This window comes from Grus americana, chromosome 3 (assembly GCF_028858705.1).
Source record: "Grus americana isolate bGruAme1 chromosome 3, bGruAme1.mat, whole genome shotgun sequence".
NCBI lineage: Eukaryota > Metazoa > Chordata > Aves > Gruiformes > Gruidae > Grus > Grus americana.
In genome coordinates, this window is record NC_072854.1 from 87298402 (window position 1) to 87321157 (window position 22756).

Here is a 22756-nt window from a genome sequence, read left to right on the forward strand (position 1 = left end):
ATGAGAAAGGAAAATGGAGGTGTGTATAAGAGGAGCATAAAAATACACATTTTTCCTTCTTACCGAGCAAGTGAAAGGACTAATTTACACTGATCCTGGTTTGCATGGTGAAGTCTCAGAAAAGAAGAAACAGAGAGAACTGTGCTCGCTACAGCACTGCCACATCTCTCTTTTGGGGAGGTTTAATATCTGCTAGGGTTCCTTATGATAGCTATTGCAAGATTCAGAAAGTAGCACTGTAAGTCCTGCAGTAGCTACTGTAATGTGAGAGAGTGGAAATACAGAGGTAAGGGAGCAGCATGGAGAAGAGAGAGCTCCTCTCCACATGGAGGGCTGCTACTCCATGGAACGAACTGGAGCTTTCTGCCTTGGCAATCTGCACAGTTCTTCCTTTCTGGATCCTCTGTACCCTACCTGCTGACATACTTCAGAGACATGTGAGTTTACTTTCCTGCCCCCAGGGCTCCTGCCTGTGGACTTTTCCAGAGATAGAGCTTTGCATACTTTATGTTTTTGTTTTACCTATGTGGGATGTGTGAACAGTATTTAGTAGTATTTTGCTTTAGCCGTGCTGATCTAAGGAGTTAGGCAAGAAAAGGTTTACAAGTAAGGGTAATGTATTTTATTAGACCAAGTGATGCAGTTAGAAAAATTAGGTAACTTTTAAGTACTGAAAAGGCCACAGAGGTGACTTACTGATATACAGGCTTTGGAGTCTGAAGTGTGGTGTCCTGACCCCACCTTCATTGTTCTCTGTGTGTTATATCCCCACATTCATGACGGGTTATGGTAAATTTCCTAAACTATAAAAACATTAGCGGATGGGATAGAAATACATTTAAAATGAAGACGGTATATAAAATGGGGTCATCATGGTGCTCTGGCATATCATTTTATTGCTCTTGGAGCAGAATAGAAACGGACCGTTAGCATTCCTGAAGATCTCCCATTTGCTCTAAAGACATTGGTGCATTTCAGTATGCTGCTGTGAGAAATCTGGGACCTTCTGCAAGCCAGACTCTGCTTAATACCATGAGCAACATGCATCCAGGAGCTTCTGTGAGCTTTGTCAAAATTTCCTGTGTCTTAGTTTAGTTTGCACAGCCAGATCATCAACAAAGGTCTTCCTTCTCAAAGCTCTCCCAGTGCAGAAGTGCAGACCTTGTCTTTGTAAAACTTCTTCTTTCACAGGAATTTTTGCTTTTGCAAATATCAGCTCATGAATCACCTAATGAAACAATTCACAGCCTTTCTTTTTTTTCAGGCAGAGATGCCATGTCAGCATTCAGAACAACAAAGCATCTACTTTGTGTCTCATGCTGTCTGTCAAGCAAATTTCAGTGAGACATCCAAAATATTTTACCAATATTTTACTTGATGAGGATAGGTTGAGTTAAAAATTAAGCCACACATTTTTGCGTTATAATATTCTCTTTGATTTTCTTTCTTTACTTTAGAAGTTAGTAAGTGCTATTGTGAGAGATCAGTGAACCCTGAACAGGTGAACTTGTCTTATGACAATGTCCAGAATTGACAAAAATCTGTGTTTAGCAAATTTCTTCCTCTTTATTTTATTTTTCAGTGTACAATGGTGACATGGGGCTCGTTATTTTGTCTGGGTGCAAAGTGAAGTTGATAGTCAAGATGCAGACTGTGCTGAACGAGCAAACTCTAAAATTAGAAATCAGTATTTGCTGGGCTTTTTTGCTGCTAGGTTTCAGTCTTTAATCCTAAACAAATCTGGCCTTTAGTTCCTATCTGATATATGTCAGAGGATCATTTGAATTATAGAATAGGTATTTCCTCTGTATCGTCATTCTTCCTGCAAGTGTGTATTTCAGTACGAGGCAGATGGCGCAGATTATTTTATATTCATAATGCATATACCTCTAGGACAGCCACACCGCAGTGTGCTGATGCTGACTGCATGGGTTATGTATTCTCAGGAGACCGACATGTTCAGAATGTATTCTTTTGCCCTCTCCCCTGTCGTCTCATGTTTTGCTATGATAGAAGCACTAGCAAATGAAAGGCTTGTTATTGATTTCTGTGCAGATGTTAATAATTTCCGTGTAACTCTGCATTGGAGTGGCAGTAACTGATGTACAAAATTTGACATCTTAATTATTCCTTGATGGAAAGGAGGGCCACTAACCTGAGATACAGCAGCCTATTAACTCTGGATCTGTGGATTCAAAGCAGCCTTAGGTCACAAGTGAAATGAGTGAGGCTGCCTTGGTATAGTCTTTATGGATGTTTGTTTGCTTCTCAAAGACACCAGACTGTCTTCAATGTGTCTGGAGCAGATGGAAGCAGAAACCCTGAAACAAAAAATGTTTTGCTTCCAGTATTGCTATCCTAGATGAAATTGTAAGTAGTGGAAGTCTCAGGAGAAGCACAATGTATGAGCTTCTCAGATTTATTGCTAGATGCATCAAAATATACATCCCAAACGCTGTTTATTCAATCAAGAAAAGAGGTTCAGGGATTTTGGTGTTTGGCTGTCAGTCCCATCCAGTAGGCATAGCTTCAGTTGCAGCTTTATGCAGAACTCCCATGAGCTGGAAATGTTAAGGGGATGACCAAGGGCACATACGCACTATCGGTCATTAGCAGATATTGAACAGTGAGCCCCAAAAACCTGGTCCCCAGCCACTGAAGGTATTGCTGTCATTACAACAGTGAAAGTAATTTCTTTAGCAATAGGTAAGTATCAGGCTGTGGCTGTGTTTGCTTTCAGCCATATGTAGCTATCATCTACAACCTTTAGTGCAGGAGAGACTCTCTTCAAGAGGATGCCATTTCCCAACTAACCACCCAGTTGACCTGTACACCTTGTAGCTAAAGCTCTCTTTAAAAATTATATCATGCAATTCTGACTGCAGGATTAGATGACCACCATACAAGCATTATATATGCATCATATGCTGTTAAAATTCCTATTCTTAGTCCAGTCACAGACAGGCCCACAATAAAGCATCAGCATTTCAAAAGGTATCCTGTGCTGAACAATAGAGTAAATCACAAGAACAGAAAATTTCATTTCTGCCTCTGTGGAAGAAGAGATCTAATATGAAAGAACAATTGTATGAAGTCTTAAGGCTTGATTGTTTTGTATTTCACCAGCATCATCCAAAATTAATTTCAGTGATTTAACTATTATTATTATTATTGAGTTAGCCAGTGCCCTAGAAGGCAAGAAAAAATTTGGATCCTCTAATCTAATCCACTACCCTCTTGTCCTCCAGAGTTGGGCCAGAGTTTGCTTGCACACTGTGCACTGGAGAAGGACAGCAGTTTGATGTTTGCTCTAGCGGCTCCTTAACAGTTAGTCTCCAATGCTGGTCTGCATCTCTGTATTGGCAGTGGTAACAGTGCAGAAGGACTGAGGCCAGAAGAAGACAGAAAGGAGGAACTGGGAAGAGAAAAGAAGCTTAAATTGTAGTCCAGAGTCTTTCAGCGTGCTCAGCTGCAGACACAACATAGCACAAACCTGAGGAAGGAAACTAATTAGGATTCCATTAAAAAGAGGAGAAAAAAATCTTGCTGAGACCCAAGTCACATCATGATGGTCAAAGTGAAACCTTGCTCGCTAATGTAGCCTTAATTCATTTTATTTTGCAGAGACAGCAAGCTCACCATGTTGCTTCGAGAGTCCTTGGGGAATATGAACTGCCGCACCACAATGATAGCTCACATTTCAGCCGCTGCGGGGAACTACGCTGAGACGCTGTCCACCATCCAGATTGCATCAAGGGTTCTCAGGATGAAGAAAAAGAAAACTAAGGTAAGACCATGTATAACTCCTTTCTTGTAATGGTGGAGGAGGGAGGAAGAAGGTCCGTAAAGGATCCTTGATGGGGTAGAGCAGCATGTCACAAAATCAGTAATCGGTTCCAAAGTGCATGGGTTGTATGTACCCTGTCCTAGGCAAGTGGCTTAGAGCACATAGCAGAGAGTAGAGGGGTAAACACTTCAGCTTCAGATACAGAGTGAGTTCAGACATATCTGCTATAGCAGGTTTGTAATCTGGCCTCATTTAATGATATAGCTGTCAGCATTTGTTTTCAGTTATGCTTTTAGAGCTAATGAAATCATAAGGAATGAAACTGCTGTAGAGTTAAAGGAAATTGGGATTAATGAAGAATTAGATTCTCTATGCTTCTCAGAGAGAGCAGGAGCAAAATAAATGCAAAGCAGTGTGTCCATTGCCAGCATTGATGCCCCTTTTATTCCCACTGCTTCTAAATACGGGTGATAGATTTTCCAAGAAGTAGAGTGAGGATGGGCTGTATCCACTGTCATGTTTTAGAGTCCTGGTTCCTTCTGTACAGTTTACAGTGTGAATTGGGCACAACGAGTGAATTTTATGTGTTTCATTTAAATTGACAGCCTATGGATTGACAAAACCTTTTTTGTCAATGGATTGGAGAGAGGCAAGTGAAGGGATTCAGTCCACTCACCATCACGGCAGTGTGTCTCCAGAGACCTCTGAGTGCATGTTATACAATTCCGCATACTGGTAGTATGATCAAATGGGGCTTGTCTTCTATTTTCTGTGCCTTATTTGTGTAATGAGTTTTCTCGTTCCTCTTCACACTCACACACACACAAAATCAGCAAAGCCTTTGCCAAATCTGATTTAATTGGCCAGGCTCAATTAAGGGAGGGATCCTAATCCATTCGTTCAGTACTTTTTTTTTGAAGTCTCATGATTTCAGGTGGGACACAGAGTTGGGACATTGGGTTCTCCATTGAACACTGTTGTGTGTTTGCCATAGGACTGTGGATAAGAAGCTTCAGAACTCTGTGCCTTAGTTTAGCGATTTTCCAGTTTAGATGTGACTGCGACCTTTTTGTGTATGCGCTTTGTTCAAGGAGCTGTTTACAATGCTGAAATGTTGTGCTCTCTCTCTGTCTCTCATATTGCAGTACACATCAAGTTCTTCTGGAGGAGAGAGCTCTTGTGAGGAGGGCAGGATGCGGAGGCCAACTCAGCTGAGGCCTTTCCATTCTAGAAATACTGTTGACCCAGACTTCCCTATTTTGCATTTGTCAAGTGATCCTGATTATTCATCCAGCAGTGAGCAGTCGTGTGACACGGTGATTTACGTTGGCCCCAATGGCACTGCCCTTTCTGATAAGGAACTGACTGATAATGAGGGTCCCCCTGACTTTGTTCCCATAGTTCCTGCTCTGCAAAAGACCAAAAACGAGGGCAGGTTGGAGGAAGTTAGTGAATCAGGGCCCAGCACATCTGAAAGAGACTGCCTGAAGTGCAACACCTTTGCAGAGCTCCAGGAGAGGCTGGATTGCATAGATGGCAGTGAAGAGACCGACAAATTTCCCTTTGAAGAGATGCCTGCTCAATTTAGCTCAGACCAGATGTCTAAGTGCTCTGTCTCAAGCCAGCTGGCAGAGCTTAGCCACTTACCAGAGTCAGATAAGGAAGACACAATGCCAGAATGTCAGCATCCTGATAGAGAAGCCAAGGAAAATAAAAATGCAACACCCAGCAAAACTAAGAGAAATCACTCCCCTGTTCCTTCCGGAGCTCTTACTAATGTTTCAACTCCTTCTTCTCCCAGGAGTGTAACGGGCAGCTCTAGTAAAGAGCTTAGCTCTTGTCAGTTAGCACACAGCACCAGCTTGCAGAGCAGCAGAGAAAGTCTCAACAACTGTGGATTTGTGGAAGGCAAACCTCGGCCAATGGGTTCGCCCCGGCTTGGCATTGCAAGCCTCTCGAAGACATCTGAGTACAAGCCACCTACTTCTCCTTCCCAGAGGTGCAAGGTCTATACACAGAAAGGAGTCCTGCCTGGCTCTGCTCCCCCACCAGCTCCCCTGAGTAAGGATACTGGGATGATGTCTAGTGAATCTTTATTGCAGCCAGAAATCCGGACCCCACCTGTAGGCATGAGTCCTCAGATCATGAAGAAGACTGTGTCCTCCAGCAATGAGGATTTGGAAGAGACCATTCTTGATGAAGATCGGCAACAAAGCATTTCTCCAGAATCCAAGAAGGAGATTCTGAGCACCACCATGGTGACTGTGCAGCAGCCATTAGAGCTGAATGGAGAGGATGAGCTGGTGTTCACCCTTGTAGAAGAGCTAACTATTAGTGGTGTCCTTGACAATGGGCGTCCAACCAGTATCATCAGTTTTAACAGTGACTGCTCTGTGCAGGCTTTGGCTTCTGGGTCTAGGCCAGTCAGTATTATCAGCAGCATATCTGAAGACCTTGAATGTTATTCCAGTGCAGCTCCTGTGTCTGAAGTCAGCATCACACAGTTCCTTCCACTTCCAAAGCTAGGCCTGGATGACAAATCCCAGGATGATGGCAGCAGGCGCTCATCTATAAGCTCATGGTTGAGTGAAATGAGCACAGGGAGTGATGGTGAACAATCGTGCCACAGCTTCATAGCTCAGGCATGCTATGGGCATGGGGAAGCAATGGCAGAACCCCCTGTCTCTGAGTTTGCAAGCACCATACAAAGTGCCAGCATGATTTGTGTAAGTGACAAACAGAAACCAGTGACTGACAACATGCTTATACTGTCAGAAATGGGGGAGGAAGCTTTCGGCAAAGCACCACCCATCAAAGGCTGTAAAATAGCAGCTCTAGGGAAAACTACCGTCACAATCAAAAACACCGCAAGCCTCAGCAGCTGTGAAGGCTACATCCCAATGAAGACAAACATTACTGTATATCCATGCATTGCTGTTAATCCCTTCAAAGCACAAGACACTGATGATGCTGTACCGGCAGTGACTGCAGACCCGAAGGTTGCTCATCCCCATGATGGGAAAGAATCCAGTGCTAAGAAGGATATCAAATTTGAAGACCCTTGGCTGAAGAGAGAAGAAGATGTAAAAAAGGACAGCTCTGGGAGCAGTGATGGGCCAAGGCCTGACACGGCCGCAGTTTCAGCCAAGCCTGAGCACAGCACAAAGCAGCCTTCAGCAGACAGGTTTAGCAGCAGCAGCAGCAGCGGGGATGCCTCTATCTCCCCAGGATCTGACAGTCTAAAGAGGATTGTGGATGGGTGTGAGGTGGCAGCGTCTGGCCCTGCAACCCAAAGCCCTGTTCATTCCAGTGATGGCTTGAAGAGCAGCAGCCTCCCTCGTGGGCTCCCGAAGGCAAGCAAGCTGGAGGAGCCTGACAGTCACCTCCATCCTACTGCCGCTGACACCAGCGGAGTCGGCTCTCCTGCCCTCCCCCAGTTTTCTAAGACTAGCCTTGACAAGAAAATGGCTTCTCCCAAACACTGTGTCCTCACTCGTCCCAAAGGGACCCCTCCTCTGCCACCGGTGAGAAAGTCAAGCTTGGATCAGAAGAACAGAGCCAGCCCCCAGCACAGTGCAGCCAGCAGCACCACGAGCAGTCCCTCCAGCCAGCCCGGGTCCTTCCTGGCCAGCTTCCCTGAGGAGCTGAATGCCAAACAGAAGGGCCCTGGCATTGACAGCAGTGGCAACAACAGCAGCAGCAAGCTCTTCAGTGCCAAACTGGAGCAGCTCGCCAGCAGGACCAACTCCCTCGGGAGGTCCACAGGAAGCCACTATGAGTGTTTGTCGCTGGAAAGAGCGGAAAGCTTGTCCTCTGTGAGTTCCAAAATGAGCCCTGGCAAAGACACCACCATGCCTAGGGCCGGAAGGAGCCTCAGCCGCAGCGTCATGTCCTCACCTACCAACTCAGGCCTCTCCCAGTCAGCAGGTGCCTCCCTGAAAGCCAGCCAGTCAAAGATCTCTGCGGTCAGCAAGCTCCTGCTGGCGAGTCCCAAGGCCCGCAGCCTGTCTGCCTCTGCCACCAAAACGCTCAGCTTCTCCACCAAGTCTCTGCCCCAGTCCGTTGGGCAGAGCTCCAGTTTGCCTCCAAGTGGGAAGAACATGTCCTGGTCGACCCAGTCCCTCAGCAGAACCCGGGGCTCCAGCCTTGCTTCCAAATTGCCTCTTCGGGCTGTCAACGGGCGGATTTCAGAGCTGCTCCAAGGGAGCGCCAGTGCCAGAGGCTTACAACCGCGAGGAAGCTCAGAGGCAGACGAGCGTGGAGGCCTTCCCGGAGATGAGAAGCCGGCTGTTCACATGCTGCCTTCACCTTACAGCAAGATCACCCCTCCTCGGAAACCTCACCGCTGCAGCAGTGGTCATGGGAGCGACAACAGCAGTGTCCTGAGTGGGGAGCTGCCCCCCGCCATGGGGAAAACAGCCCTCTTCTACCACAGCGGGGGGAGCAGCGGCTACGAGAGCATGATGAGGGACAGTGAGGCGACGGGGAGCGCCTCTTCAGCACAAGACTCCATGAGTGAGAACAGCAGCTCTGCGAGTGGCAGGTGCCGAAGTCTCAAAAATCCAAAGAAACGATCAAATGCAGGTAAGCTTGCGGTGGTGTGAGAGAGGAACACAGACCAAAGCAGATAACTACATGGTAGGGAGACTAGCCCTAAAGGTGAGCTAATTCAGTACCAACTCTATCTCTTAGCAGAGAAGCGAGGCCAGGGTAAGTGTCCTAGGCTCCGAGTTTCTTCATTTTGCAACATGCACAAATCCTGTGTGGTTGCATTGCCTTTGCAGTGGAGTCTCCCCCTCACCCATTTCACTTAGCTTTACTTCACATGAACAGAAGAACGTTTATCCCTAAAACTGGTTAGTATTGCCAGCTGCAGCCACATTCAAGTATTTATTTATACAAATATTCTTCTGATTTCATTCCAGAAAGATGCCTTTGTGAGGCAGTGAAATGTAACTGTTATTCTTAAGCACTTTGGGCACAGACTCCCGCCTTGGTATGCATATTTCACCAGCACAAGACCAGAGTCTTGCTGAATAGCGATATCTGTTGTGAGCCCACTTTTGCTCCTTGTGTGCTCTGGATGTCCAAAGGTGCAAGATGCCCTACAGCTGAAACCACCACTGAATTCCTTCTTTCCCCCTAGAAGATGGAACAAAGTTGTGCCCGTGCCCCTTGAAATATGTTATCCTGCCTCTGAGACTCTGGGTTTTTAACTTTTGAATTATGAGTCCTTCATTTCCCAGTAATTTATTGAAAAAAAAAATTATATTAATAATAATATATGGGAACTGCAGCACTGAAGCACTTGCAAATCTGAAACCTTTTCAGTGATCATAGAAAGGATCAGAGAGACTTAATCTTTGTTCAGATATAATCCCCAGTAGCTTTCACACTGCATCAGGACTTCTTAATTAGATGGCAAGAGTCTCCTGGGTCATACCAAGACTCTGTGCAGTTGCAACTGATACATCTTCCCACCAGAACAGGCTTCAAAAAATTGCAGGACAGGGATGAGGAACATCCATCAGCTGGTCAGCTCATCTTTTTTCCTGGGTGCTGTTTTTCCAACCTGAATTGTGAGTCCTGCCTAACCTACTTTTGAAAAAAACACGCACATTGGCATTGGAACTGGTGTGCACAGGTATGTGAAGTATCAGTGGCTACTTATCCTACAGTAGCACTGGCTGTCCAAAATGTGTTATTCTCATAGAGTTCCTAATTCACCAGCCATTCTCATTGCTGGGATACTCACCTCTGGGATTCATTTGCAGTGAACTGAGTAATGCATAACTCTCCTTTTCTTTATGCTTTTGACTGTGGCAGCAGGAAGAACATGTGCAGAAGAGATGTGAATACAATAGATACCACTATTAAAACCATATCCATAAGGGCATGGATGATTGTACCTATTCAGAGGATGCATCTGAAAGTGATCACTCTACATAGTGCAAGCACAGACCAAGTGATGAAATAATCTTTCTGAAGTTAACTTTGCCTTCTATGAGAAAACCTCTTTCCTATCCCTTCAGTTTATGTGGCAATAAATTGATTTTCCTCTTGTCTGGAAGACACATGGGGATAGAAGAGGTTTTTCCATGGTCTGGCCAGCCTTGGCCTACCTGGCAGAGCCGTGCCGCTGGTTTGTTGTGCTGCACAGATATGCAAAGGCAGTGAGTGAGGGGGCAAGCATGAACCTTTCCTTAGTGGGAAACATGGAGAATCTAAACTTTTTTACTGCTGTATAACATCTGACCTGTGTTCTTCACCAAATACAGCTTTTTTGCTGGCTGACAGATTAATCTCTTTATTCTAATTTCTTGTGTGGTTTAGTTCTTCTCTCACTGGTCAGGAACATTGCAGATATCTACCTGTTGCTGGACCTGAATCTCTGGGGTGGAGGGTTTTCAGTGGAGGGCCTCTGTCCCTGAAAGATGCCTGCTGGGTGGGCTTCAGCTCTAGCCTGGCACGTTGACCTCCCTCAAAGTACTTTGCAAAGCTTCTCTCTTAATTCAGCCTGTCACCTGACATGGAAGGATTCTAAGTGTGTTATTTCTGATACTTTTGTGAGTGCTTCCCTATATCTGCAAGTAATTCTTGTATTGTTTTGATTGAGTTGTATTTGTGTATAAGCACAACCGGGGATTTTATGCAAATTAAAATATAAATAAATATCTTTACTGCCTTCCCTATCTTTAGCAGCAAACCACTGCCTAGAAATTAATAAAGCTTCACTTTCTTATAACCCAGCTCCTGTTTGCATTTGGTCCTGCAACAGTGAAATCATAATTCTGGTTTGATGTGTTTGATAATAGTATAATTTTTCACTTGTCAGCAGATTTATGATGGCATAAAACCAGGATTATGACTTCAATGCAGGAGAACATGAAGGAAGAGCTGAGATATAAGGGAGAACAGAGCTGTTCACAAATACATTTTTATTGCATAATAAACAAAAAAAAAGCAAAGATTTGCAATCTTTCATCTTCTGTAATATCTCCTTTCCATAGGTCTGCTCTAGTGTGAATGTTCTCTCTTAAGGAACACTTTTTAATGAAAAAGATAGCAGACAAAGGTTCTGAGCTCTTAAAAGATAGATATTATTTTAATACATAGTGTCAAGAGCATTGGACTTTTCCTGATTTGCGGTCACAGATCCACTGTGCTGTAATGGATATGGCACTATAGATATGCTCATTTCAGGTCAGGCAACCTTGTCCACTTTATTTATGATTATTATTAACAGAAATGCTAGCTGTCAGACACGATCAACATGAATCAGCCCAAGGCCCCTGTAAGAGGAGCTATAAAGAGTCTTTAAGAGAATCACCAGCAACCCTGTCAGATCTCACAATTACTTCTGAAGTTCTGACACATTGAAGAGACATCATTTTTTTCTTGAGATTAAGCTCTTGTCTTTCAGTGCTCTTAAGTGCATTATTATTTGTATGTGTAGGTGCTTCTGCCCTGGATGTCATACATGAAGTATCAGACCTACACTGACAGCTTTTGAAAGCTAAAGCTAGTTCATATCCTTCAACGTTAACCTTAGGTTAAATTTTGGGCTCTGCCTGGGTACCTGTGCGTTTCATGGACAGCCCAGTCCTGTGTATACAAAATTAAAAGAAAAGAATATTTGCCTCTTGTATTCTGGTACCTATTGAAAAATCACGTTTGCATCATGAAACACATAAGCCTTTCCCCCGAAGCTGACCTATCCATTTAATAAACATTCCCATCTTTCTAGCATTTAACATTGGTCCTATAACATCATGTCAGCATATATTGCCCCAAAGTGACTGCTTGTGGCAGAAACAGAACTACTTAGCCCTGATCTACAGCTGTACATTTCAAAGCTTTGTACAGCTGCTCTTTAACCCACCCTGTGGTGTAAGTATTGTTCCAGACCCTATTTACCGATGGAGAAATGAAGGCAGATACTGACTTTCCCGATGCCTATAGCTGAGAGCCAGATCCAGGGTTAAATTGCAGGCACCCTTGACTCCTAACCTCAACCTCAACTGACTTGGCCACACACCTTCCCTTGCCCTTGCTGAGCAGTGGAGAGGAGGGTTTCATTTGGTGTTTTTGTTTTGTGGCAGGCCCTTCCTCCCTCTCTGCCCACAAGCATCTGTGCAACTATGTTTTCTCTGATTCTTTGCTCACTCCATTAGCCTTTCCCCTGTAAGAAACAATTGGCACCTCAGCCGTATTTCTGGCTCTGGCTCTCATCTCTCTTGGGTAGGCAGTGTGCCCTGAGCAGGGCACTGAAGTGTGAGGGCATAGTTTGTACAGGCGTCACCAGCACCATTTATATATTATTTTTGAATTCCTCAGGAATTTCAAGTGCAATGGCCCAGTGCTGCTCCATGGAAAGGCATGGTGCTTTTATAATATTTACTCCTCTGTGTGATTATGAAATCCATCGTGCCTGAACTCCATTTTACCAAAGCCATATTTGTATTCTGGGAACACAACAGGTATGAGAGGGAGGCAGGCAGGGTGGCAGATTAGGACTTGCAAGATCTATGTGGTATTCTCTGGTGTGCTGCTGGTTCGCTGTATCACCTTGGGCAACTTGTGTAATTTCTGTGTTCCCTGGTTACCAGCTCATAAAACTAGATAATGGTGTTGCGACAAAAGTAACAGCAGGGTCCTTAGATCAGAAGTGTTGCCTACCTGCTTGCTGCTTTTCTGCTTTGTTGTTAGCATCTTTTCCCTAGTTTAGTTTGGTTGTACGTGGGAATTACTCTAAAACAATTCTCCATGCAAAGCGTGACTGGATGGTTTCAGAGATGCAGCTTTGGTGCTAGCTCCAGGTCCTGCCCACTGTGAGCTGACAGCAAAGCAAGAGCCCGGGCTCTAGTGAGGTTTTCCCGCTACAGCCAGGCTCTGTTTGCGTTCCCATGTGAGGTACATGAATGCCTTGTTTCCACCTTTTACCCCCTTCTCCTACAGATGTTATTTATGGTTCCTGCCCCTTACAATGTTTCAGAGGTGCCAGACCTGTAAGGAGACCTTCCCTAGAGACAGCAGAACAGGAGGTTCTCTGAGAAGAGGCTTTCCATGGAGACCACTGAGACCTTCCTGAGGCTGTTTTCTTTCCCGTTCCCTGTGGGTGTAGGGTCGGGTGCCTAAGAGAGTCCCCATCCCGTATGACATCCAGTTAGACCTAAGGGCTGCAGTCTATCACTGCTTGCGGTGCTCTGCTGAGATGGGATGGACCTCTGCCAAGGAATGTGTCTCCTTTGATTTCTCTAGTTGAGGTTTTTTGGAGACGAGTCTGAGTCTGGGGCTTCACTGGTGCTGGTGCCAGCACGGTTAAACACACAGGGCAGTGCCCCGTGGCCCATGCAGGCTTGGCGGAGCAGCAGGTGTGCAGCAGCCACCGTAACGCACCCATGGGGACAGCTGCCTGCCGGCTAGCATGCACAAACCCACTCACAGGGGCAAAGACCCAGGACTCAGGCATGGGAAGAAGATGTGACCCCTGTGGCAAGGAAGATGACTGTTAAAGAGTTGAGGCTTAGGGGGGAAAGTCCTTATGTGTAAAGTGCTTTCAAGTTGTGTCAGTCCGGGCCACTTCAGCCTTCCTGAACGTTGAGTATCAGTGAGCATCAGAAAACAGAAATCTAAGGGATGCTATTGATAGTAAGGCCCAGTCTGGGCAAGACTGGGGGCAAATCAAGGTTTCCAAATGTTGACTACCTCAAGTTTAGACCTGTGGCCTGAATGGCAGTTGTATATCTCAGCATTTGCAGGACCCTGCTCTTGTCGGTCCAGGATAGGTCTGGTGTGTGTGTGTGTGTTTGTGCACACACTTTAATCTTCTTTGCATGAGGAACCTGTCTGAGTATAGATAATTAAAGATGCCTGCTGCAGCATTTTATGGCTTTTGCAGTAAAGTTTCATGATTCCTTGCGGCTCTTTCTCAGTACTGAGTTTCACCACCAACACAGAGCAAATTGCTACATGATTTTAAACACTTTAATAAAAAGACAGACTGTTAAGACATGACGATAATTGTCCACAATTAGAGTCCCTTTTTTCTCTTTTACTTGTGTGCTCTCGGTTTCACCGGTGGGATGGTGATGGAGATGTAGAGGTTCCTGGAAAGCCCCGAAAACTCCATATTTGAATACATTCACTCTCTGGAAGCACTTAGCCCTGCCTACGAAAGCAGCAGAAAAAGCCAGAGGTTGAATCTGTGGGCTGTAAATTATGAAAGTCCATCTCCAACCAATATTGCAAAGCATCACGTTTTGAAACGTGGCCAAAATGATAATGATGAAACAAAAGACCAACAAAAAGAGTCTGAGCTTTTCTTGTTGAATCCAAGTGAAAAGGAATTTGGTTCATGTTTAGACTGCCTAAGGCACAGTGTGGGGAGCTGAAAATTGCTCTTTGTATCACAAAGCCTTAGGGCATCTCCAGCGTTTCTACTTTAACTTGCTTACAAGTGATGGTAGCTAATTGATATCCTGCATTATACCTTTACCATGACAAAGGATGGTTAGAATTATACAGCAAAAAAGCTGTTTGCATGCAGGTGACCACTTTATGCATGTGACTGCTGGCTGGACAGCCCTGGGGAGAGCAGAGGGAGGGGAAGTATGGGCTTCAGCTCCAATTTTTTTTTGTTCATTAAAACAACAGCATTGATTTTCCCAGGTCAAAGCCAGGCCATTTCATGCAGCAAATCTATGTTGAAAGGGATCAGAGTAATCATTTTTTACACGCTTGACTACTGCATGCCAGCACTGAGCTTTCAGCCACATGAACATAGGAATGATTTAATAGAGGAAATGGCAGCAGGCTATTGTGCACGCTGAAGGCTCCATGTAACATGCATGACTGAGTCGCACACCATTAGGCTGGGTGTAAATAAAGCCTGCTCCTGACACTGCCACAGAATTAGCTCACTGGAATGCCTCCACCACTGTCCTGTTGGGAGCTAATGCTCTGGCTGCAGAGCCCCTTCCCCCTCTGCTCCCTGCCTTTGCTGCCCAAGCGACTGGCGTAGCTATTTATGCAGTACTGTAGTAACAATAACCAACTCCTTACATAATGCCACAATGCTGACAAATACCTGTTAGACCAAAATCCAGCTCGAGGTGAGATAAATATTTGGAAGAGACTCTGGTCGGTTTTTGCTAGGGATCATGGGTGCTGAAAACTCCCCCCTGCCCTGTGATGTACATCTTCCCACCTCCCAGATTACTTGTCAACCTGCCACACTGCAGGAGGGCTGCTTCCTGATCTGGTTTCAGGAGTGCTCATTCACCAGCTCTATACTGCCCTGAAAAGCTCCTTTTAAAGTGAGACAGTAATTCAGGAAGCACGGTTAAGAAATGAACTGGGTGGGAGTAGGCTGTACCTCAGCATGTTCCTTGTACCAGTACAGAGGAAACGTATCTAGTATAGGTATAGATGGAAGATTATAAACAAGGCTTGCTTTATTCCTATCTACAGCAAGCAGTGATTTCTAGCCTCAAGTGTCCTTCTACTTCTTGTTGATTCACAACAGCAGGATTGCATAGAAGTCAACACAGAATACGGCCTGAATTATTTTACAGTGAGGTGGACGTAGAAGATTTTCTTCTGAATGATGGATCCTGTCAGTGTTTCGTATTCCAGGTGTTCAGGTGCAACACGGTCCTTCCTACGTAATCTGAGTTGCCAGGATGAGCGAATGCTGTTTAGATTTTCTGGCAATAAATGCCTGGATTCTTTGGTGTTTGGAGTACTGACCTCAAGATGGGAACCGTAAATACTTCTGGTGAAGTCTCCACACCATCAGAGGGGCTTTCCACTTGAAAGCATTGGCAATGCTTTCAGTAATCAGGAGGGGAACTGTGCAAACTGTATGAAAATCCAAAGAGTGAATAACTATGTGCTCTGCGCTGGGGAAAGTGCACTATGAAACTAGGAGAAAGGTCAAAGGAATGGGGAGTTGGTTCAATCATGGACAATTGCCCATGAGGGCAGATCCCATTAGTAAATGGGAATGAGAGGAGAAGTAAGCATGGCCTTTTCAACTCAAACAAAGCAGGAGCCCCGTTGCCAGATAGTGAGCAGCAGCAGGGAAACAGAACAGATAATCTTTACCTGCAAGCAAACAGTTTGATGCTACATTTGAGGTTGATGCTATTGCTACTGGAAACAGTATTTCTTGGAAATGAAGCCACAGAAGGAATGGTGGGAGCTTAGGGGTACTGCTCTACTTAGCCAGAATTGCTTTTTGTAATCGTCTTGAATTTGGATGGACTGTCTACTGAGAAAAACCAAAATGCTGAACAACAGATTCTGTACAGAAGGGCAATTTTACCTCCCATAAAATTAAGTGCAGTGGGGAATAGCTTCGGCTCCACATCCTACCTTTGAGCACACACTATAAACTCCCAAAATTATGATATATCAAGTTACAGTTTCATTTTCTGTTTGAAACACCTTGAAATTTCTGGGACGTCCCATTCAGATGTATCCTGCTTTGAAGAGATATGCATCACACTTCTTTTCATGAAGATTTTGCATTTATATTTTTTGACTTGACTTTTTTCACAGAAAAGATGCTCAGTCTGGAATGTGTGCTTGGAAAGCAATCTAAGGGGAACACTCCAAAATATACAGTACTTAAGCGAAACCAGACCTCTTAGGGTTTCTGCCCTGGTCAACGCATACTTTTATGAGCACACATCCTTATGCAGTTGGGCAATTTTGCTGAGGTCAGTGAGTCTTCTTATCCTTAAAGTTACCCTTACATATCTAGTTGGCTTGGTCTGTGTTTCTAATACCTTAAGGCTTCTCTGGACTTTGGTGAAGTATGTTGTAGCTTCAGTGCTAGTCTTCAGTCAGACCTATTTTCAGACTGCACGCCGTCACTGCTGTGTTACTCCCTTTATCTTAATTTTAATCTAGCCAAACCTTAACCTATAGCTCAAGGTAGAGCAACAGATCTGTTGTGAAAGCAAATCTTGTGTTCTGTGCATTTTCAGGGCTATTTCATAGTCTGGTTATTCATACTCAAGCTGGGCTCAGGAGGGGTTATTCTGAGTGTGGATAAATTCAAACTGAATGAAAAACATATCCTCCAAGACATTTAGCAAATGGCATGTTTCTTTACTTGCTGTATGGTCACAAATGAAAGTGTCATTATGTCATTATTCTGTCCTGGCTTCAGCTGACAGGATTTCTTTCTGATTAATTTTTGGTATAAATTTCTTATTTTAATGGAGGAATGAATCCCATTCACACAGCGGGAGGGTCAGCTGGTTTGCCAAAGCCCTGGACAGGCTTCACACTCCCCCAGTCCCAGCCAGTGGGGCAGAGTCAGGAGGGACCTGCTGAGAGCTGCTCCTGCTGAGCTGCCGGGCTGCCCTCTGTCTTCCTAAGATGTGTGTGGGGAAGTAGAGCAGTGATGCGTTGTAATTTCTACGAAGCATTTTATTTATTATACAGTCAAACTTTATGAGATCCTAACCCCATCAAGTGCTACCAATAAATTTGGGACTTCAAATGGGTATTTGCTATGTAAGTGGAAACCTGTATTCATTTTAACAATTTAATTGTTGTGTCTGAATGTTGACACGGATGAGCAAGCTGTCAACTGCTTTGTGACACTCACCCTGACGCTCTGCTTTGGCTGTATCTCCTTACTGATCCCAATTAAGGTGAAATTAGAAAAAAAGAAGAGGCTAAATGGAGAGGTCAGTGGCAGGGGTCTCCTGTTAAAAGACACAATTATTTTCTGTACCTGGACTAATAAACAGCCTATTAATTAGTGCATGTTTAGAATAAGCTAGATTCCGTTTTGCCTCACTGCAAAGATGCAAGAGTTCTTTCATTTCATTTCTCCCCGAAACACTCTAAACCTCAGATGAATCATCCTGAGTCAGCATTCAAGGCTCAGATGAAAAGACATCCCTCTTCCTTCTCTGCCTCGCACACAGACGTACCCACTGCAATGGGGCAGGGAGACCTGCGCGGGCGTCCCAAAGGGGCCCCTGTGCGGACAGCGGTGAGTCTGCCTCGGGCGGCTTGGCCCTGCCACATTGCCCTGGTGTGCCAAGAGCTGGCAGCCTCGCTTTGTTGTGATAACCCACGGGCTATCCAGGCGCAAGCTCTGACTAGAAAAACATAATGAGCTCATGTTAGTGTGTCTCCTGCCGCTACTGTCTCCTCCGCTGCCTCTCCATTGAGCAGTAAGCGCTATTAGCCAGAGCCTCAGGTTGGAGCCCTCCTTCTAGACCGCAGGCTTCTGTTTCTCATTGAGCCAAATGGATATGAATGGGAACTAAATGCAAAAACATTTACTATCATCATCCCTGTAATTCATATGCTGGTGACATCTGTTTTGCTTTGCTGCGAATAAGAGCCTGATGCTGGTCTTATGGCAAGGTGAATGGGAGCTATCCACCTGCATTCCCAGAGTGTCTCGGACCTGGACTTTGGCTCTGGTCAGAGACACAGTTTATCCAGTGGGGATGGTCTAAATGTGTCCCATTACACTAGAAGGTGGTGTTAACAGACACAGTGGGGAAAAAAGAGAGAGGGAAGAAAAAAGGAAGACAATCAAACATCACAGAAAAAGCCACTGCCTTAGTCATAGTTCAGCCATGCGTGGGAGAGCTGGACAGAAGGAATTTCCAGTCTGCTCAGCTGCTTCGTTGAAATGCTGGAGCTAGTCCGTAGGAATGGCATGAAAGTAGATGTGACCATCAATGGAGGCACAAAGTAAAAAGAATTAGCAGCACTTGGCTGCATTACACAGGAGGTCAGATCTGATGCTTGTCAGTGTTGCTGGGTCTAAAAGTTGATGAGCAGCAAAGATTGCTTTTACACATTTGAAAGACTGCTCCTGTGAGACATCATGGCCAAAAGCCTAAAAAGTATTTTTAAGAGTATTTAATGCTTAAATCCTTTTGGTCTTGAGTGACACTAGGGATGTAGTCAGTGCTTTTCACATTTAAGCAAGTGGAGGGCTTGTTTCCCAGGAGGGGCTGAGCCCATTGCAGGATCTGTCCCTGCATATAATAAAATTTAACCGTCACCCTGTTCTCACCTCCATTCAAGTACACAGCTGCTCTCACCATTTGGTTGCCTTTCCTTAGCATCGCTGACAAGAGTCACCCTTAGCATTGCAGTTTGTTGGGGTCTTCCCAAACTTTGTCTCTCTTGTTGTCACTTTTTAGCTATGGTAATGGGTCAGGTCTTGCTTTTCCTTTTATCAAGATCTGATTCTTGTCTTGATCAGGCATTTTAATCTAGAGCTTAACTGAAATGCATTCAAGGTCACTGAACGCTGACATTGACTTCCAGTCGCTGATGCAATAGATCTAAAATAACTCCTACTTGCTGGTATTTATAATCATAGAATCATGGAATGGTTTGGGTTGAAAGGGACCTTAAAGATCATCTAGTTCCAGCCCCCTTGCCATGCACAGGGACACCCTCCAGCAGACCAGGTTGCCCAAAGCCCCATCCAACCTGGCCTTGAACACTTCCAGGGATGGGGCCTCCACAGCTTCTCTGGGCAACCTGTTCCAGTGCCTCACCACCCTCACAGTGAAGAATTTTTTCCTAATATCTAATCTAAAACTACCTTCTTTCAGTTTAAAGCCTTTACCCCTTGTCCTATGACTACATGCCCTTGTAAACAGTCCCTCTCCAGCTTTCCTGTAGGCCCCGTTTAGGTACTGGAAAGCTGCTATAAGGTCTCCCTGGAGCCTTCTCTTCTCCAGGCTGAACAACCCCAACTCTCTCAGCCTGTCTTCATAGGAGAGGTGCTCCAGCCCTCTGATCTTCGTGGCCCTGCTCTGGACTCGTAAGGCTTCATTTCCTCTAGCATGGGCTCCTTTGCAGGCAACAGTTTGAGTAGTAACACAAGTATGGTAGGTGTCACGGGATGGGCAGCCTCAGGCTATTTGGTATAAAGGGGCCTTGTAGAGCTCCCTGTCTATCCGCCTTGTCTGTGCTCTCCTTTTCTTGCATAGAGTTCCCAGACTCATTCAAATAAAAGCTCTGTAGACTAGGCTTTCCAGCTAGACAGCAAGGTAGACCGTTCTCATCCATTTTAGATCTAGTGTTTACAGGTTAATTACTGGTTACTAACTGCTGGTTTCTAGCACAGACTGCTGCACTCAGAAATCAATGGGATAAGATGTGATAGTTCGCAAAGTCAGCAGAGAAACAGATTTCTGTGAATGAAACTAGACAATTCTTTATTACTTGCAAATCAAAAAACTAGGCAATCAATAGATATTTTTGGGTTTGGTGGTTTGTTGTTGGTTTTTGGTTTTTTTTTTTAAGTTTTCATTGAAGCATCGAGTTGGCAGACATATTGAAGCTATTTACATTCAAGTTTTAATAAATGTAGTGTTTGAGATTCCTCTAAATGATTTTATTTTGTTTTTAAAATAAAATCTGCATGATCATTCTGCATCCCTTCCCTGCTGGCATCAGTTTTGTTCTTGCAGCCAAGAGAGTCAGTTAACAGTTTTATTCAAACTCGCTGGCTTTGGCTTTTGTTTTCTGTTTCTCCCATGCCTTCTATTCCTGCTGAATCCTAGGGGAGATCCTGCAGGATTTGTCAGCTGCAAACCCTTTTTTTTTTTTTTTAAACCCAGCCATTGCCCTGATTCTACTAAACCAAGCAAGGAAACGTAACCCGTTGTTTTTCTTTTTTGTGCGTGTCTGTTCTTTCTCCCAACAAACCCTATTCTCAACTTCCGTACCTCTGCCATCAGGCCAGTGGCGTATTTTTTTGTCCCTTGCTTTACCTTAGACCCTGACTTGGCAACTCACATGGCATATGCTTTCCATATGGCATAGGCTTTATCAACCATGGTACATTTTCAGCTATTGCAGTGCTCCCATCCGCTGTGCTGGTGTTATAAAGCAGAGTGGGTATGCACGAGCACCAGTATTGAAGCAGACACAGTGACTAACCCTTCTGCCAGCCCATCATTCTTGCTGCTTTCTTGCCCATCACCAGTGCTGCAGTAAGTGCATAAGTGGGAAATGTTTTAGGAGAAGATTCTGCTGAACAGAGACAAGGCTAATGCAACTCTGGTGGCAACCACCAAGCCTGGGTGTACTTACTGCAAGCGTTTTGTCCTCTCTAGTGTTTTTATGGCTCTAGCCAGCCTACAGCAGTGTTATGCAAAGGACTAGGTGGTGGTATATTGGCACTCAACTCCAGCATAGTAAAAGAACTTGGGTATCAAAGTGCTTTTGTGCTGTGATTAAAAAAAAAATACAAAACAAAACCACAACTCACTTGGAGATGGTCTATGCAGAAGCTGGCTAATGCTTGTCCTTGGACTGTAAGACTCAGCACTGGGAAAGAGATAGGCAAGCAAAGCTAGACCAGTTCCAGCCTGCCGCTCTGGCCCTTCGTTGGCATACGTGTACACACCGAGACCTGAGCAAAGGGAAGCAGGCCCAAGCTCTGGAAACTTTAGAGTACATATGTCCTCTGAGGATCAGATCCTGGAGTCAGGCACCAAAGAACATGTGAGGATCTGACTCATGGTGAGTGGATACACCACATCGCAGCTACAGCTCACCCCACCTTCCATGGCTTTTTGCTCCCTGGGTTTCCGCTTCATTTTCTTCTGTGTAAGAAGGCTGAATATATATAATTTGTAGACATCTCTGCAGATGGAGCACAAAGGAGAGGCAATAACTGTGCTAACATGAAATGGCAATTTCTGCATTTGTAGGTTCACAGAGACGGAGGCTTATTCCAGCTTTATCACTTGATACCACTTCCCCAGCAAGGAAGCCTGCCAACAGCCCTGGGGTCCGCTGGGTGGATGGGCCCCTGCGAAGTGGGCAGAGGGGGCTGGGGGAGCCCTTTGAGATCAAAGTCTATGAGATAGATGATGTGGAGAGGCTCCAGCGGCGACGAGGTGGGGACAGCAAGGTGAGTGCAATCCATGTAATGTCTCCCTCCTCCTGGAGGGTGTAAGAGGGGGAATTCAGTTTATGCAGTCAGAAATGTATAGTATTGTATATGGTTAATTCAACAGGCAGCAAAAGCTATTATCTCATCTAAGAGCAGTTAGGACTTAAGTTATGCCTTTTTCCTTAACAGCGAACGGACATTGGTACCTTGCATTTTTGCCCCTTGCTTATAGTCTTGGTGGTTCCTGTGTTTCAGCATCTCTTCACATCTGTCTTTCATGGCAGCAATGGTTCCTCAAATGCTTTGATGGTGTTTTCAGGATAGCTAATGTCTTCTCTCTAACAAAGTTGTTCCTGCCAACCTCAGGCTTCCAAATTTACAAAAAGATCAGGTAATTGTAAAGGTATGGTTGGGAAGGGTAAAGTTGGTGGAATAGCACCAGTTTTAGAGTAACTGTGGATATAGATTTTATTATTATTTTAAAGCACTTTTTCTTCCTAGTGCCTGTCACTTGGTTAGGTTGTTTGTGATGAAGTTCTCTGATACAATTTTGTATGGAGAAAAACATCACTTGTTGGGATGCGGTTTCCACTGCACTTCACCCACACAGCAGATTTGTGTACAGAGCAAAAGGCAGAATAGTGTTGAGACCTTCACACAGACCAGGATAGTTCTGGTATTGGGAGTGCTCCCATGCTAGCAAGGGTAGCACAGCCCTCACCGTAGGCTCACTTACTGCACATTTTGATGCCTGCCACTAAGAAGTCATGCAAAGCCAGGCTGGGTGTCTCCAGACAGCACTGCACCCGGTGCTGTTACTGTGCCTCATATCTTTACAGAAAATATATCTTCTTTATTAATGATTGTGAATTACTAGAGCTTTTCATAACATATTCCCTTTGTTTAAGGATGTATTAAATTTGATATTGCTACCAGTTTTCTTATTTTATGACTACTGCATTTCTTATGTGCCAAGCAGAGAGATGTATTTAGGATTTTAATACAGCAAACAATGGATTTCCTTCTCCCAAGAGCTTAGATTTTTCTTAGCCAAACTTCTG

The 22756-nt window shown here is 44.7% G+C and overlaps 1 protein-coding gene across 1 annotated transcript in view; it reads left to right on the forward strand.

The window, feature by feature from the left end:
• The window catches only part of KIF26B (kinesin family member 26B), a 303764-nt gene that overhangs the window by 271849 nt on the left and 9159 nt on the right, over positions 1 to 22756 (forward strand). The window contains exons 11-13 of the mRNA XM_054822246.1: positions 3625 to 3787; positions 4933 to 8371; positions 21511 to 21713. Of these exons, the coding sequence (XP_054678221.1) occupies positions 3625 to 3787; positions 4933 to 8371; positions 21511 to 21713 (3805 nt within the window). The remainder of the gene's footprint in view (positions 1 to 3624; positions 3788 to 4932; positions 8372 to 21510; positions 21714 to 22756) is intronic.